The sequence below is a fragment of the Onychomys torridus genome, chromosome 3, assembly GCF_903995425.1.
Source record: "Onychomys torridus chromosome 3, mOncTor1.1, whole genome shotgun sequence".
Classification (NCBI taxonomy): domain Eukaryota; kingdom Metazoa; phylum Chordata; class Mammalia; order Rodentia; family Cricetidae; genus Onychomys; species Onychomys torridus.
The window spans coordinates 153,160,876-153,179,306 of NC_050445.1; the positions used below are offsets into that span (position 1 = coordinate 153,160,876).

The 18,431-nt window shown below is 38.6% G+C and overlaps 1 protein-coding gene across 3 annotated transcripts in view; it reads right to left on the minus strand.

Moving 5' to 3' along the window:
• Positions 1–18,431, minus strand: part of LOC118579980 (solute carrier organic anion transporter family member 1A5-like) — a 41,658-nt gene that overhangs the window by 3,840 nt on the left and 19,387 nt on the right. For all 3 annotated transcript variants that reach the window (XM_036181818.1, XM_036181819.1, XM_036181820.1), the window contains 4 exons: positions 11,855–12,019; positions 10,462–10,657; positions 4,771–4,936; positions 2,400–2,572 (listed from right to left, as the gene is read on the minus strand). In XM_036181818.1, coding sequence (XP_036037711.1) covers positions 2,400–2,572; positions 4,771–4,936; positions 10,462–10,657; positions 11,855–12,019 — 700 coding nt within the window. The remainder of the gene's footprint in view (positions 1–2,399; positions 2,573–4,770; positions 4,937–10,461; positions 10,658–11,854; positions 12,020–18,431) is intronic.

Genomic DNA, 18,431 nt, shown 5'->3' on the forward strand with positions numbered 1-18,431 from the left:
CAATATAGCTGTACTGCTAAGCTCACACAGAGAAATGCATATGACTTCTGAAAGTTGTCCTATGATCTCTATACATCTAAAACACACCCACCACACTAAATGTTTTTTTAAATCATACATTAAAACATCAATGAGTCACATTTTTAATACCCAGTTACATAGTCAACTTCAAAGAGTAAGACAATTGAGAAAGACTGTGAGGCATGGAAGTGGGAACGGGCATTCAGTAAACATGAGAGCATATCTTGAGAGTGTTTGGAAGTTTTAACAAAAGAGTATAACTGCTCACATGCCCTTCTCCTATGACCATCCTTCTCTATGAGGAAAACACATTCTTATCAACTGAGCATGCTGCTCTGGAACAGAGGTACCTGGAGTAGTGAAGGAGAAAGCAGACACCATGTAGCCATATCAGTTGAATCGACCTGGAGCATTATGGGGTGATGCATGTCATAGCCAAATATCCCTCACTAGTAAGAACCAGCAATACTTTGTAGTGGATAGCCATCCCAGCATTGGCCTGGAAGTTCCAACCCCCATTGAGGCTTCGGTAATGGTCACGCCCACAAGATGGGGCGGAAGAGGAAGGGGAAGACCCAAGATAGAGAGGAGGTCTCGCTCGCTTGGTTCTGGGACCCTGAACGCTGGAGGTAGACTGAGCAGAGTTCTCCAGAGAACACCACCGGACTGCAACATACCTTTGCCAGACCCTACAACCTATCCCTTCATTTGTAAGTTACCCCACAAAATAAACCTCCCTTTTAACTACATGGAGTGGCCTTAATAATTTCACCAATAATACTTGATGCATTTATCTGTTCCTGAGCCTATAACAAGGCATATACCACCTCTCCATTTGTGTGAATTTAAAAATAGTATATGTTGCCATGAAAAATTAATATATTAGAATATATATCCTAATACATATACTATTCCACTATAGTCTATGATGGGTAGAAGCAAGGGAACAAAAGAACCAAGGGAGGGAAGGGGAGGAAAGAAGAGGGGAAGAGAGAAGATGGGAGAGAAAAGGAAAGAAGAAGAGAGAAGAGGAGAGGAGAGGAGAGGAGAGGAGAGAAGAGAAGAGAGTTGTGAGGAGAAGGGAGTGGAGTAGAACAGAGCAGAGGAGAGGAAGAGGAAGAGAGGAGAGGTGTGAGGTGAGAATAGGAGGGAAGTGAAGAAGGAAAGGGAAAGGGATTTGGGGATGGAGGAGAAGGAGTAGGGATGGGATGGAAAGGGAATGTGGGCAAAATAACAGAAAAAAAGCACAGGGAAGGGAAGGGAGGAGGGAGAAGCTTGGTACATCCTCTAAGGATAAAATGTTATGAATCACACACCATAGTTAACTCGACTTTGCTTCTAAATTCCAGTGAGACAAGAAAAGAAGGCTTCGACTGTTGTCCAATTGTTGGTGGGTGTGAAATTTGCTAGAGTGGAAAGAACACATGCTCACTATGAACAACTTTAGATGTGGCTTTGCTTTTCCTCCTTCTTTTAGAAGTTTGAGTATCAAATATTGCATTACTGTACACCCTGTTTAGAGAATACCTATTATTGTATTCATGTATCCAAGCACCTCATTGTTAGAAAGTATCTGTTATTGCATTCATCTATTACATGGTTAGATAGTATCTATTATTGCATTCATGGTTTTTGTTAAAGACAGGTTGAGCTCAGGATGTCAAGGGAGCCTGGTCACTTTTACACAGAGGGTTTCACTCTCTGCAAGTTATTTAGACAAGCCTTGGAAGTGAGTGTTAGACAACTCCTCTCTCCCTGTTAAAACAAGATGTCCCTTAATGTGGGCTTAAGACATAAGGAGAGGAAATAGGAAAGTACCAGAAGAAAAATTCCAGAAAACATTAAATTACTGTTAAATATAGCAATGCACAGTATAAGAATATTGATAAGGTGTCTCAGAGCATTGAGGTTCTGAGAACCACAACTCCAAAAGCATTTATTGGGAAAAAGAATTTTAATAACTGACCCAAAAAATCTAAATGACATTGGTGGGGTGCTCAGTGTGTAAAGTTGCTTGCCAGAAAGGCTTGATGACCCATAACCCAGGAACATATGTAAAAAATAATTAAAAAGCTCAGTTCAGGGGCATACATCTGTAGCCCCAGCATTCCCATAGCAAAACAGGAGAAAACAGAATTGTTTGGGAACTTGAGTATCTGGGATGCTGGAGTACACAGCCAGGACAGCAGCAGAAGAAAGAAGGGAGACCCTGCCTCAAAACAAGAGGAACAGAGAACTGATTCCCCAACACTGTTTTCTGACCTCCCTGTGCTCTTAGGAGCACTAGGAGCCCCCCTCCATACACAAACACACCATTTACTCACATATGCACATATTACTGAGAAGGAAAGAGAGAAAGCTAAAGACTTACTTATTACCTCAGAAAAACCATATACCCAGAAATGACTGCTAGCGAGTGGATGAAACTGCTAATTAGTGCCATTATGAAAAAGTACTGCAGCTTGATAGTACAGTCGGGGCCTTTTTTACACAGCCCAAGGACTGCAGATGAGTTTCCTGAAGCCCCAATGCAGCTGCAGTTTTGAAACACCTGCAAAGAAAGCAAAGTCTTATTTAAGGAAGAAAAATATTGGGCATAAACCTTCAGTATTTTCTGCAGGGCCAGTTAGACCAAATGGAGCATGTTGGGGCTGAAATTGCAGCTCAGAGGAAGAGTACTCATCTAGAATGAATGAGGAGCAAGTGGAGCACAAAGTTCCCTCAATAATAAATACAGAGTAAACAGAGATTAGATTCCCCCTTTACTTCCTCCCTTTTGGTTTTTGTATTGTTGAATTCTATCATAAAATATAAAGGGGTAGATTTAAAATTCTAGTACATTCTTCTAAATACATGGAGTAAATTTGCCAAAAAATCAATTATTCTGAAAGAACACTTTATTTTATTTTATACTAATATTTATTTCCTTTTTTGTTTGGTTTTTCTTGCAGGTGTGTTTACGTGTGTGTGTGTGTGTGTGTGTGTGTGTGTGTGTGTGTGTGTGTGAGTATAAGCCTGTCTATGTGTAAACACGTGTATCATGGCATACATGTAGAAGTCATAGGATAAGTTATGGGACTTAGTTCTATTCCTCTACTATGTAGGTCTCTAGAATGTTGTTTAATGGCAAGGCTGGTGGCAAATGCATTTACTCACTAAGCCAACATTCTAGCCTGCAAATAAATTTTCAGAAAGTCAATAAATACTGCTTTGTTTTGTTTTTACCCTCATAATAAGTACTAAAACAGAATGTGTTTCAGAATGCTAATGGAATAGCTAGGGGCTTACTAATAGTCATGTCCCCTAGAAAAAGAGTTTATTTTAACAATAAAGTCAAATCTTGCTAAATTGTTGTTTATGCGTCTGAATAAGAATCAAAATTTATATTTCACTTTGATTACCAACCAAGTCTGTAAGTATTATAACATGTTGAAGGGAAAGAAAATGCTTAACTATTTCCTGCGAAACTATCATGAGGGGATGGCCGGGTGGTGGTGGTGCATGCCTTTAATCCTAGCACTCGGGAGGCAGAGGCAGGCGGATCTCTGTGAGTTCGAGGCCAGCCTGGGCTACCAAGTGAGTTCCAGGAAAAGCACAAAGCTACACAGAGAAACCCTGTCTCGCCAAAAAAAAAAAAAAGAAAAAAGAAAGAAAGAAAGAAAGGAAGGAAGGAAGGAAGGAAGGAAGAAAGAAAGGAAGAAAGAAAGAAAGAAAGAAAGAAAGAAAGAAAGAAAGAAAGAAAGAAAATGCTTAACTATTTCCTGCAAAACTATCATGAGGGGATGGCACAGTCTATAAAGTCCTGCATAAGCATGAGGACCTAAGTTCAGACCCCAGCACACATGAGAAAGATGCACATGTGGAAGATGTGCTCGCAACACTGATGCTCTGAAGATGGGAGCAGTGACTCCATGGGGCTCACTTGCCAGGTAGCCTAACAGAATCAGCAAATTCCAGGCCATGAGATCCTGTCTCCAAAAGCACAAAGTGCGTGGGACCTGAGAGTCACCAGCTGAGGTTGTCTTCTTATCTCCATTTGCACATGACACACACACACACACACACACACACACACACACACACACACACATACATGTGCGTGTGGGTCACTATAATAGATAAACAAACAAATAAATAAATAAATATAAGACGTTCATGATACCAAAAGATAAGTTTTCTGCCTGCCTCAAATACATAGCTAGTTTGAGGTCAGCCTGGGTTTCATGAGACCCTATCACAAAAAGGACAGATTCTGTTCAGAGTATTTTAAAGTTTTATTTTTTATGTTTACTTCTGTGTCTGCTTCTCTGTCTGTATGTATACAAGCAGATGCATGTAGGTGCCTGAGGAGGGCAGAAGAGAGTGTCAGATTGCCAGGAGCTGGAGTTGGGATGCTCCATATGGGTAATGGGAAGGAAACAGGTCTTCTAAAAGATCAGCAAGTGCCCTTTACAGCTAAACTAGCTCCACAGCCCATCCAGAGCATTTTAACCCCAGTCATTTGAATAATGATCTCAACTGCTTTTAAATTACAAAGTAATTCTCAGACTCTGACAAAGTTTTATATAATATCTAGAAATTGTAAGGTCAGGTATAAATATATAAAGGAATTTAGTTATTCATAAAAATATATTAATCTATTTTAAGCATGAACTAATATTTGCTTTTTAGCAGATGTAGGCTTAGATCATAGCACATATTAATGCAGTACACAAAAAAATCAGCCCAGATCAATGAAAGGGTGTTTACCATGTTGATTCCTGTTCCAACAGACTTCTCACAGCCTGCAAGGCAAGCTGACATGTATGCTAGGCCATTGTCTCCACACACTGGATCCCATGTTTTAGTTAAGCAGTTACACCTTGTGTTGCAGTCAGCAAGGACCATATTCCCCTCATACAAAGGCTGCTGGATTCTGAAATGATTGTAAATAATGTTAGGGACACTTAAAAGCTACCCAAGCACTACTTTATTGTCTTCTCTTTATCTCAGATTGTATACATACACACACACACACACACACACACACACACACACACACACACACACAAAGAAAGAGAAATAGAGACACAGAGAGATAGAGACATCGAGAGAAACATTTCAGAAATCCTCCAAATATCAGTGTGTGGTCTCTATGCTATGTTTTGGTGACATGAATTATCTGCTCTGGTGGTCACATAACTGCTTTTTCAATTACTTCAGAAACAAACATTAAGTGCCTACTATATAGAAAAATACCATGATATTAGAGCTAAAAATGAAGATGATAATCTCTCATTGGTCTCCATGATGTGAAATAATAAAAGAGGGCTGGGAACAAAATCTGCATTTCCATTGCTAAGATAGATGCTTCATTTAGCCTAGAAAACAGAGTGGTTTGCATAACCAGACATGCTGTTCTGAGATATAGAGAACTCAGCACTTAGAATGGGATTTAAGAGGGTAATGTGGGAGTCTAGAGTCTGAATTCACATCTTGTCACTCAAACACAGTTTGAAGTCAGCAGGCCTGGAGATGGAGTCAGTACATACAATTCTACTTTGGCATTGTTGAAGGAATTTTCTGTAAACTCACTAATTCCCCATTTCTACTTTCACATCTACAAAGTAAACAGAATAATTACTTTCTTAAAAAGAGATCCAAATCAGTAATTGTGTTTGTGTGTATAGTTATTTATGATCATATATTTGAAATTATTCAAATCATATGATTCACAAGGATTTTTGAAAGGAAATTTTCTTTTAATCTCTCTCTCTGTCTCTGTGTGTGTGTCTGAGTGTGTGTGTGTGTGTGTGTGTGTGTGTGTGTGTGTGTGTATGCGTGTGTGTGTGTGAGTGAGTGTGTAAGCACACATATACAACAACATGCATATAGAGGTCAGAAGATAATCTTCCACCTTGTTGGAGACAGAGTCCCCAGTTGTTCACTGCTGCAAATTCCATACTAGCAGGCCCATGGCCTTTCAGGTTTTCCTGCCTGTGCCTCTCAGCTCACATGGGGAGTGCTGGGATTACAGACACTCTACCCACATTCAGAGGGCCTAGTGTGGTCCCCTGCAGGCTCCCCAGGTCTCAGTGCAGAGCTGATGAGCTCCCACTAGCTCGAGTCATCCATCTCTGTGGTGTTTCCCATCATGATCCTGATCCCACTGTGTCTATAATCCTTCCTCCCTCTCTTCAACTGAACTCCAGGATCTTGGCCAAGTGCTTGGTTCTGGATCTCCACAGCTGCTTCTATCAGTCACTGAATGTAGGTTCTATGATGACAATAAGGGTAGACACCAATCTGAGTACAGGTGATAAGGAGAAAGCTGAGTGGCTTGATGTGTTTGTGGGTCCCCTGGCAATGGGACTAGGACTTAACTTGGGTAGATGAACTGGTTTTTTAGGAGAATGAAGGCTAAGGAATCTTAAGAACACTGGACAAATGAGACAACTGAAGAAAAAGGACAAATCATCTGTCCCAGGAAAAAGAGTAAAATGGCTATTGGTATATCATCTACAGAATTTCATAAATCTTCCTAAATGTTTGTTTCTGCTCTTCTCCAAAATATTAATACTCTTGGTCTTCTTGTAGTCCCAGTTCAATTAAAGCTTCAAGCTGATTTTGGAGTTGGAGAATGGCTCTCTCCTCCTTTAAACTCAAGCATGTTGTTAAAAGGAAAATGAAAACTCCCTGTATCATACCAGAAGAAAGAGCCATCTTCTGACATGGGACAGGAGAAAAACCAAATTAATTAAGGGACTATTCTATTACTAATCTCAATTCTTTGATTCTATTCTGATTCTTTAAACTTTTCTTAAAGTATGAAATTTATATCAAAATTTACTATATATATATATATATATATATATATATATATATATATATATATATTTTAAACTTTGTTAAGATAATAATGGTCATATAGAGTACTAACTAATTCTAGAAAAAAGGCTTCGATTAGCTGCCTATACATGTCTTTGTGTTCAAGTCTCTTTTCAGTTTTCTGCAGGAAATCACAGCCAGGCCTAACTTCAACTGAAATCTCCCAGAAGAAGATGGGGCCCCACAACCACAATTCCACATGGAAAATAATATCACTAAGCTGACAAACATCATCTACAGATCAGCTTTGGACTACAAAGTGCTTAGAGCAATTCTGAGATGGCTAGCTGAGATGATCCAGTTTCAAAGACTACTTGAATAAGGACTTGAGATAAACCCTGAACTTTGGCATTATGGATAACAAAGAATATAGTTACCTTTCCTAGAATTTGTCAATTAACCCAAATTGTTTCTTTTCAGAATAAAGATAACTTCACCCATACCCAGCAGGAAGCAATTTTAAGAATATGACACCCACATTCCCAAAGGGGTGGTGTGGCGCGGGTGGTTTTTTGATCTTTTTATGGGTATTGGGTCTGGGATAGTTTTCATCGTTTAGGAGGGTTGGTTACAAGTTGTTGTTAAGGGTTAGGAAAAGGGCTAGGCAAAAGGTGCTTGTTTAAAAAAAAAGAAAGAAAGAAAAGGAAAAATGAAAAAGACAATTACTAGTTTTAAATACTTTACCTTCGATTGGATTGTTTTATATTGTATACAAATTATTATTATTGAGATTGAGATTGTTAGAATATACCATACACGTATTTCTAATCTTGCTCAAGATATTGTATTTATACCATTCATTTAACAATGTAATGCAATTTGCTAATCCTTGAATGTTAGTATTACCAACTATTAGGATATATAGAAATGAAAATTAGTGGTTAGACATTACAATTGAACTTGTAGTCATATTAGGTGTGTTTTCAAGATCAAACAGATATATTTTAGATAGACAGGTCATCTTCAAACCCTTCAGAGATCTACAGAATATGGCATTTAAAATGTTTTAATAACTTAGGAATTTTTCTTTTTTGCTATGACTAAGAGACATGTCGGCTCCTGGCAGTACCAATCTACTTCAGAGAAAATATGGGCATTGAAGAAACTGCATATGGAACTAACTTTCATTGTTGCAAAAGTCAGCCACTGGACAACAAAGTATCCTTGAATCAACTGCTGACAAACAGGACAGACAGGACATGAAACCAAGGACTATGAATTCTTGCCAAAACAAGTGTGGTTGTGGCTTTAACAAAAGGCATCTTCTGAAGCCAGGACAATATGGCACCATCCCTGAAGTGAGTGACCTTTCCAATCTGTAAAAGGTACCGTGCCCTTTTCTTTGAAGGCAGCTGAACAGGGAGTGGGCCAATGGCTTCTGATGTGCAATGGAACAGCATGATGAAACAGTTATTCTTGAAGAATAACTAAGCTCACCCCTCCCCTCTCAATAGTAGACTGGCATTTAATAGAGGGATGTGGAGAAGAACAGGATGCCGAGATGAAGCCACATATACACAGCCAAGAAAAACGGACAGCTGAATTGAAGAAACATCAATAATTTCCAGAATTTAAAATCCTGAATCATGACATGACACTAATGGAATTCATGTGTTTCTGGTACATGGACTGCTCTCACCAAATGTGAGGTCAAACTGTTGACCTTGTATACATCCTAGTTCACAAAAGAGTACGCTAAGCCTATAGGCTGAAGATGATGCCCCAACACTGTGGAGAAACCTCAGGTGACTGTCCTGGCAGCTGGCTGTTTCTGTCAACTCACATTTTTTTTTTTTTTTTTGGAAGCTGCTTGCATGCACTTCCTGTTTTTATTTTTTATTAGGTAGTATTATTTCCTTCTTGGGTCTCTGAGGGAGTTGAAGATCAGTTAGTTATAGTTATAATTATCATTGTTAAGGATTTCAGAAAAACTCACTAAGAGCTGTAAGTGTATAAATTTGAAAGATGTTATAAGACAGTTCCATTAGCAATATAAGTTAGGACAGAAAGTGAATCAGGTACATTTTGGACTTACCAAAATAGGATAGATAATGGAATTATTTTCTCTGAATTTGCCAACTGCAAATGGACTAGACATTGTTTAGGTATTTATTGTTTGTATATATGGTATATATAGTTATTGTACTTTTGTATATAGTTTTTCTTATATTAGTTATAACTTTTTCCTTCTTTTCTTGTTATTAAAATAGAAAAGGGGAAATATAGAGATATTTTATTTGTATTGAAATGTGATTTTATTTATATGTTAATAAAGTTGCCTTGAGGCCAGAGCAAGCCAGAGCAGAAACTGGGCAGTAGTGGTGCATGCCTTTAATCCCAGCACTTGGGAGGCAGAGCTAGGTAGATCTCTGTGTGTTCAAGGACACAGCCAGCATGGCAGACACACGCCTTTAATCTCAATACCAACCATAGAAGACCTGGAGGTCTGTACAAACAGGCAGTGAGTGATGAGGAGGTCATGTGGCTGGGTTTACAACCAATGAGAAAACAGAACAGAAAATCTATAAAAAAGATAGGACACACAGAGGTGTCTCTTTTGCGGAGAGGAAGAACAGCAGAAGCAGTGAAGGGTAAGGTTTTCCGCTCTTGCTCTGACCTCGTGGTTTTTAACTCTGTAATTGGTTCTGTGTTTCTTATTTAACAAGCTGGTTACATCTATACTAGGACTTAACTTGGGTAGATGAACTGGTTTTTTAGAGCCCATTCCCTATGGTGTGATGCCTTACTCAGCCTGGATACAGGAGGGAGGGGCTAGGTTGGGCCCCAGCTTGGTTTGCCAGACTGTGTTGACTACAAAAGGGAAGCCTTACTCCCTAAGAGGAGAGGGTTGGAGTAGGATGAGTGGATATTGAGGGGAGTGGGAGAAGGGAAGCAGGGGGAACAGGGAACAGGGATTGAGATATGAAAGGAAAGATATTTTTTAAATAAAAACCCTGGATACTCTAGCATGTCAAGCTGTAGGTGGGTTCTGGGGATCTGAACTCAGGTCCTCCTGCCTGCTCAGCGAGCACTTTACCACTGAGTCATCTCCCCAACCCTTTGAAAGGAACCTGCAAGTTTATGCTTTATTTCATTTTAACTGATTGGTTAGTTGTATAATTGTCCCCTAAACAAAGTTTTAAATTTCCCATGCTATGTAAAAATATGACCAGACATCTCTTAAAATGCAAAATCTAAGTCTACAGAATACGTGAGATATAACTATACCAGTACAAAATACTATGCAGTACAAAATACATGGATAATTTAGGCTGCAAAGCTCCAAATTATTTTCTTTATTGCACTTTAAAGTAGACTAGGGTTTTACCATGATAACCACCCATATGCATGTGAAATCATAAACTTTCTCACTGGTCATCCCCAGACTTATTTAATAAGCTTATAACTTATATATGCTGGTATAAGATTGATAGATGGGAGAAAAATATAAGATAACCATGGATCACTACCATTAAGTTGTAATAAAAGGATATATATGGTCATACAGAATTCTTGAAGAAAATGGACTTGCCATTCTAAAAATATTATGATCTTCATTAGGAAACAACATACCCATCATAAGAGGTAGTTAAGCCAGCAACTGGGAAATTATCACAGGTCATTAAGAAGCAAATGAGAAATAGAAATAATTCAGTCAGGGATAGGCAGAAAGTTATGTATGCCGCTTTCTTCATAGAAATCTTGAACTTCTTCATAACCAAGCCACCAGTTAAATATCCAGCAAATATTGGAGGTAAGGTATAAAGCCCTGTAAATGCAAGTAAAATAGTATTTTTAGAAGACATCAGGGGAAAAATGTTACCAATTTGTCTCAAATATCTTACTTAAGAAATTATTTAGCTCTACTATACAGTGATCTTAACCCCTACTCAATCACATGTTACTATTATGTACAAAGAGATTTTCAAATGTCCTATAATGTCACTTTAAAAAGTATTAGTATTTATTTAATCATAGGCTGTATGTTGTAAACACCTGATAAACATCACACACACACACACACACACACACACACACACACACACACACACACAAATGCATGCATGTACATGTCTATGACATTCTATTTTTCATGTAATTACCCCTCTGTTTAGTGGTAATTTGACTGAGCTCCAGGTGATTTTGAAGGTAGTTGCTGAGTCCTTGCTTATCAAGTGTAGAACATTTTGTGTATTGTTTATTCTGCCCAGAATTATTGCTCTCTGAGTCTCCTTTCTCAGCAAAAATCAAAGAAAAAAGAAAGAAAGAAAGAAAACGGAAGAGAAAATCCTGGCTAGGTTGCATTTATACACCAGCACTAGGCTTGGAAGAATCCATCCAACCTTTGAGCTCCTTAACATTGCATTTGATTTTATACATCTGAGAGTAGGGACTGGAATTTGGACTTTCAGAGAACCTTAGATAATGTGGATGCTGGCAGCCTATGATAATCAGTTATTAAGAGTAAAATGAACCAAGAAAAAAATCCAAATTTGGGTAGGATCCCTTGATTTAGTGTAATAATAAGAAAAGCAGAGTGTGGCTGCATAGAATCCTCAGACCACCTGGGGACCAAGCAACTGAATTAGGAGTAATGAATAAGGCAGGACTTGAAGTACAGAAGTAAAATCTAGAGGTAAGATACAGAATCCCAGTGCGTTAACTCTATATTCTTCTTTGAATTAACATATTGCCTCTTAAAACTGACTGATAAGAGCATCCCAATATTTCCATAATGATGACAATTTTCATTCTGACTGGAGAACAGAGAGGACATTTCTCTCCTCTTCCTTGCTTGTTTCCTTGGAGTCTACAAAGAATAAATTTGTAAGAATAGCCCAGCAGATTTCTATTCTGCTGTAGTTTACTATCTGCACTATCTTATTGTTTCTCTCGTCCTTAGGATTCTGTTTACCACGGCCTTGTGGAGGGGAAGCGCTACCGAAGAAATGATGAGACTACATACCTATGAGAAAGACTATCTCTGTAGTTGATTTTCCATACTGCTGCTCCAGGTATTTAGGCATGAAGGTAATAATAATGACAATTGCGTTGAGGTGGAGCACACTTAGGAGGATGAAAAGCATATAAATCAGATTGCAGAAGAGGCTTTTCATGAATGGCAAGAAATCTGAAACAAAAATGCCAAGATCATCAAGCTAACTTGGCCTTGCATGTTCTGTCCAGTGTTCTAAAATCTTCTCACAGATTCTGTGGGGTAGCACAAACGCATTTGATAAATACATTTCACCTCTTTGAGTATCATTGTTTAAGTCACTTCTAGAAGCTAGTGATACAGCTGCCCATATAAGAATCAGAACCCGACTGTGCCATCAAGCAAAACTATAAGGAGATAGAATCCTGTCTGTGGCTATACAATTTCATTTGCTTTTCTCTTTTCCTTCTATTAATATCCTGTATTCACTAGAGAGTGACTAGTCTGTTCTCTGGAATCTGTAAGGGACTCTCTGATAAAGTTTGAGTTCAGACACTGATGTTATCACTCCTTTAAACAAGAACAGACAAGCAAAAAGCTTAGGAAGGATCCAGGAATCTTGCTGAGTCTCAACCAACTACGGCATCCCTGTAGCACTTCACAATAGAACATTCATAAAAGCACCTACTGATATTTTTAAACATCTCAACACAAGGGTCTCACTGTAAGGAATGTTGACTCATTTGGTGTAAATAAAGCTCCAACTGATATAAACAGGACTCCTCCCAGTTTAAAAAGCTGAGGGTCAGGTTTGTAGCCTGTCTCTAGTAAATGGATTGGATCTCACTGAAAATAGTTTGACCGAGATTCACACTTCATAGTCACTTTCCTTTTCCTGTTTTGGTGATGTGAAATAAAACGTACCCCATAAGTAGTGGCACATAGGGAGGTGTGCCTTCATTGGAGTAGGTGTGGCCTTATTGGAGGAAGTATGACACCGTGGAGGTAGTCTTTGAGGTATCCTATGCACAAGCTACACTGAGTGTGACACAGACTGCTTCTACAGCCTGCAGATCAAGATGTAGAATTTTCAGCTCCTTCTCCAGTTCCATGTCTGATTGCATGCCACTCACCATGACAATAATATTCTAAACTTCTAAACTGTAAGGGAGCCTCAATTAAATATTTTCCTTTCTAAGAGTTGCTATGGTCATGGTCTTTCTTCACAGCAATAGAAACCATAACAAACATAAGTTGGTATCAGTGATGGGAGTATTGTTGTGATACAATAGACCATGTCTTTTTTTTTTTTTTGAGGAATATGACTTTAGAAAATCAGTTGAATGATATAAATTTGGATGGGCCATCCTAATAGTAACATGAAACACAGTGGTGCCAACGGTTATTTGAACCTTGGGGCACAGGCTCAAGGGGTTGCAGAGAAGAATTTTAGTAAGTTGCATAAAGATCATGTGATATTTTTGGTGAACAATGTGGCTGCTTTTTGCCCTTATCTAAAGAGTCTACTTGAGACTAAAGTGAAGAGATGTGGATTAATTCTGTTGCCAGAGGAAATCTCAAAACAGCCTAGTGTAGACTCTGTAAATGAACAAGCAGAGCAAGTGAGAAACACAAAGATTGCATGAAAGGGCTCCTGGAAGTGGAAAGTCCTGTGTTCAAGGAGATAAACAGATTAAGAAATGGTATAGAGGGAAGAGGGAATAGTGACCTCAGGGCAACAACTCACCCCACTAACCTTCCAACTTGTGGAAAGGAATTAAAGAAAAACTTATGCAAATTTGTGGTGACACACACCTTTATCCCAGCACTCAGGAGACAAATGCTGGGGGATTCTATGAGCTTGAGACCAGTGTGGTTTTTCAGATTGAGATTCAGGATATCCAAGCTCAGGCAGTGAAGGGAACCACTGAGAACAGAAAGCTGGATATGATGTAACTGAATGAGGGAGAAATGTTCCAGCCTTAGCAAGCTGCAATACTTGGCAGCTTTGGCAATGTGGTTCTGGTTTTAGAGTCAAGGTTATAAGAAAGGGGTTATGAAATCTTCCTCTACATTTAAGGAATATATCTGAGACCAGGCATGTATTAGTGGTATCCCTGCATGGAGGCCTAGAGAGGCCATGACATGCAGCTATGAAGTTGAAGCCTGACTGCCTTGGAGACCTCAAGATGATGGAGTTACCTGAGTAATGAGATACTTGTCAAGAAGAGCTGCTAACAGAGAATGGAACCAGCCCAAAAGAAGGAAGTGTGTTGCAGTCAACAAAGCTGAAAAGAGTTGAAGATCTTAAGAGAGTTTTGACATCAGACATGGGCTTGCAGGCTTGGAAGTTTACCCAGCTGGTTTTCAGTCTTGCTTTGGTCCAGTATTTCCTGACTATGCTCCCTTTTCTATCTTTTGGACTGGTGATGTATATCCCATTCCATTATATGTTGAAAGTATGTGATCTGCTTGTTTATTTTGATTTTTACAGAGGATTACAGTTAAGAGATTGCATGAATCTCAGAAATGACTTTGAACTTAAGAATTTTAAATAAATAAATGAGCAGAACACCTCTAAACCATGGGAATTAATCCCAATTTTGTAACAGATGGGACAAGCTATGGCTTCTGCAACAAGAAAACCTACATCAAGAAAAAGCCAATTCATTCAAAAGGCAATAACTCCAACATGCCTTGTGTCTTGGCTTAGTCATCCATCAGAACCCTTGGTTGTTGAATCCCTACTACACAATCCTGTGGCTCCCAGCAAGAATGGAAATGAAAACAAGATCCATCCTTTTGCTGAATACAAGAAACACATCACAACATCAAAGATACACATTACCTGAGAGTAAAGTGCTGGAAAAAGCTTTTTTAACAAATGGATCTGAGAAACAAGCTGCTCTAGCCATTCTAAGATATGGCAAAATAGATTTCAACCCAAAATTAATCAGTAGACATTAGGAAGGACACTTCATACTCACCAAAGGAAAAATCAATCAATATGATGTTTCAATTCTTAACATATATGCCCCTAATACAAAGGCACACATGGTAGTAAAAGAAATATAACTAAAGCTAAAATCACACATTGATAGTAGGAGACTTCAATACCCCATTCTCACCAACAGTCAGGTCATACAGACAAAAATTAAACAGAAATACTGGAACTAAGAGACTAATAAACAAAGTAGACCTAACAGATATCTACAGAATGTTTCACAGAAATATGGAAGAATATACCTTCTTCTCAGGACCTTAAGAAACTTTCTCAAAAACTGACACATACTCAACTACAAAGAAAGTCTCAACATATATAAGAAACTTGAAATATCTCCCTGTGTCCTATCAGATCACCATGGATTAAAGCTTTATTTCAACAACAACAGAGACAACAGAAAGCCTACAACCTCAAGGAAACTTCACAACTTCCTAAAGAATGACTACTGACTAGGTCAAGAAAGAAATAAAGAAAGAAATTAAAGAACTCCTAGAATCAAAGTAAATGAATACACAACATACTCAAAATTATGGGACACAATGAAAGTAATGCTAATAAGAAAGTTCACAGCACTAAGTGGCTAAATTGGAGACAAAAATAAAAGAACTTCCGGAGATATCACTATCTCTGACTTCAAGCTCTACGACAGAGCTATAATAATAATAACCACATGGTATTGCCATAAAAACAGACATGTTGTTCACTGAAATATAATCCAATATCCAGAAATAAATCCATGCACATATGGACACCTGGTTTTTATTTTAAAAAAAGCTAGAAATACACAATGGAAAATGAAGGCATCTTCAACAAACAGTGCTGGTCAAACTGGATATCTGCATGTAGAAGAATGAAAATAAATCTATATTCATCATCCTGCACATCCAGTTCAAGTGGATCAAAGACCTCAACATAAAACCAAATACACTGAACCTGATAGAAGAGAAAGTGAGAGATTGCCTTGACCACATTGGCAAGGGAGACAACTTCCTTAACAGAATATCAGTAGCACAGTCATTAAGACAATTAATAAATGGGACCCCATGAAACTGAAGAGCTTCTATATGCAAAGGACACTATCAATATAACAAAATTACAGCCTAGCAAATGGGAAAACATTTCAAACAACTCCACATTTGATAGATGGCTAATATACAAAATATTTAAAGAACTTGAGAAACTAGATACCAAGAAAACAAATAATCCAATTAAATGAGGTACAGACCTAAACAGAGAATTCTCAACAGTGTAGCTGAGCAGCACTTAAAGAAATGTTCATCATCCTTAGCCATCAGTGAAATGCAAATTAAAATGACTCTGAGATTCCATCTCACACCTGTCTAAATGGCTAAGATTGATAACACAAGTGACAGCTCGTGATGGCAGGAGTGGAGCAAGGGGAACACTCCTCCATTGCTGATGGGGGTACATTACAGCCACTATGGAAATCAATATGGCAGTTCCTCAGAAAACTGGGAATCTATCTACCTGAAAATACAGCTATACCACTCTTGAGCATATATCCAAAAGACACACCATTCTACCACAAGGACACTTTTTCAACTATGTCCACAACATCTTTATTCATAATAACCATAAAGTGGAATCAACCTAGATGTCCCTCAACCGAAGAATGGATAAAGAATATGAGGTACAGTTATACAACGGAGTATTACTCACTGTTATTTGAATGACATCATAAAAGGTGCAGTAAAATGCACAGTGTTAGAAAAAAAATCATCCTGAGTGAGGTAACTCAGACCCAGAAAGACAAACATGGCATGTACTCTCTCATAAGTGGATATTAGTTGTTGAGTCAATTATAATCATGCTACAATCCACAGACCCAGGAAGGCTACCCAAAAAGGAGAGCTCTAAGGGAGACTAATGGATCCTCCTGGGAAGGAAAAATTAAAAAAAAAAAAAAAAGAATTTGCAAGTAGACTGGGATAGGTAACAATAGGAACAGGAGTGATCCAGTGAGAGAGACCAATGGAGGGAGACAGTATGGGAACAGAAACCTAGTCCATTGGAAACTTGCAGGATTCTAAGAAGGTGACTCTAGTGAGGACTCCTAGTAATGGAGGATTTGCAGCATGAACCAGCCACCCTCTATAAACAGGCAAGGCTTCCAGAAGAAGGACTAGAACAACAACCCAGCCACAAAATCTTTGACCTGTAACCTATCCCAACTGCAAAATGTGGTGAGACACTGGAGGAGTAGTACCTCTGGGAGTTGCCAACCAATGATTAGTCTAATTTGATACCCTCATCACTACAGGGAGCCTATGCTCATTATATCCTGGATGAACAGGAACAGGAGGCTGGAGAGCCCAAAGATCTATGATTTTAAAAAAATCAATAAAATGATTACTAATAATATTCTTATATACTCATAGACCTGTGCCTAGTCCAATCATAATCAAAGAGGCTTCCACCAGCAGCTGATGGGAGTAAATACAAAGACCCATAGCCAAATATTAGGTAGAGAGCCCACGTTAGAAGTCTCCATTGAGTCACTCCCCTTGGAGTTTAGCGAAGCCTGCAGAAATGATAGAAATGTAGAAGCCAGAGGGATCAAGGACATCAAGAGAACATAGTCCATAGACTTCAACTAATAAGGATTGGTAAAGGCTCACAGCATCTGAAGGAACAATCACGGAGCATGCATGGGTCTATACTAGGTCCTCTGCATTAATGTTATGGATGTTGGCTTGGTGTTTTTGTGGGACTCCTAACAGTGTGAGTGAAGGTGTCACTGACTCTTTTGCCTGTGCTTGGAACTTGTTTCCTCCTGCTGGGTTGTCTCAGGTAGCCTTGATGTGTGGGTTTGTGCCTAGTCTCATTGTATCATTTTATGCCATGTTCAGTGGATATCCTTAGGAGGCCTACATTTTTCTGAAGGGAAACAGAATAGGAGTGGATCTGTAGGAGAGGGGAAGTTGAAGGAATCTGGGAAGAGTGGAGGAAGGGGATACTGTAATCAGGATATAGTTTTAAAAATTCAACTAAAAATAAAACACAATATGTTTATATTGAAGATCATATAGTCAGTCACACATAAAAGTAATTATTATCTCTTTCAGGAGAATTGTTAACATGACCATGATTCTAAGAATGTTAAGCCTCTGAAGTGGATGCCAGTTTGACTAGCACCTCAGCAATAGTCAATAGTGTTTAATGGAGATATATGATTGTTCAGTGCATATCTTTGTTGGAGGATATGAGTAGTGGAGGAAATACAAATATCATCAATAAAATGCTGGCCACAGTAGTCTATGCCAGAATACGTAAAGAAATATACCCTTCCTATCCTCCAAGTATACACTTTATGAATTCCAGAGCCCAAGCCATGAACGCATATCTCTTGAGAATACTACAAGGGTCACCGTACACACAACTGTGAAATTAGTGCCAAGGTGTAAGAATGGGCAGTCTTGAACACTCAGCTTCCCACCTTAGTCTCCCACAGAAGCGTTACTACTCTGCATCTTAGGTTAATAACATTCCTGCTTGTTTCACAACAGTCTGTTCCTTAGAAAACAGTTCTTCTGTAAACTATCACACACCTTCAAATACAGAGGATTATATTACTTCTTATGT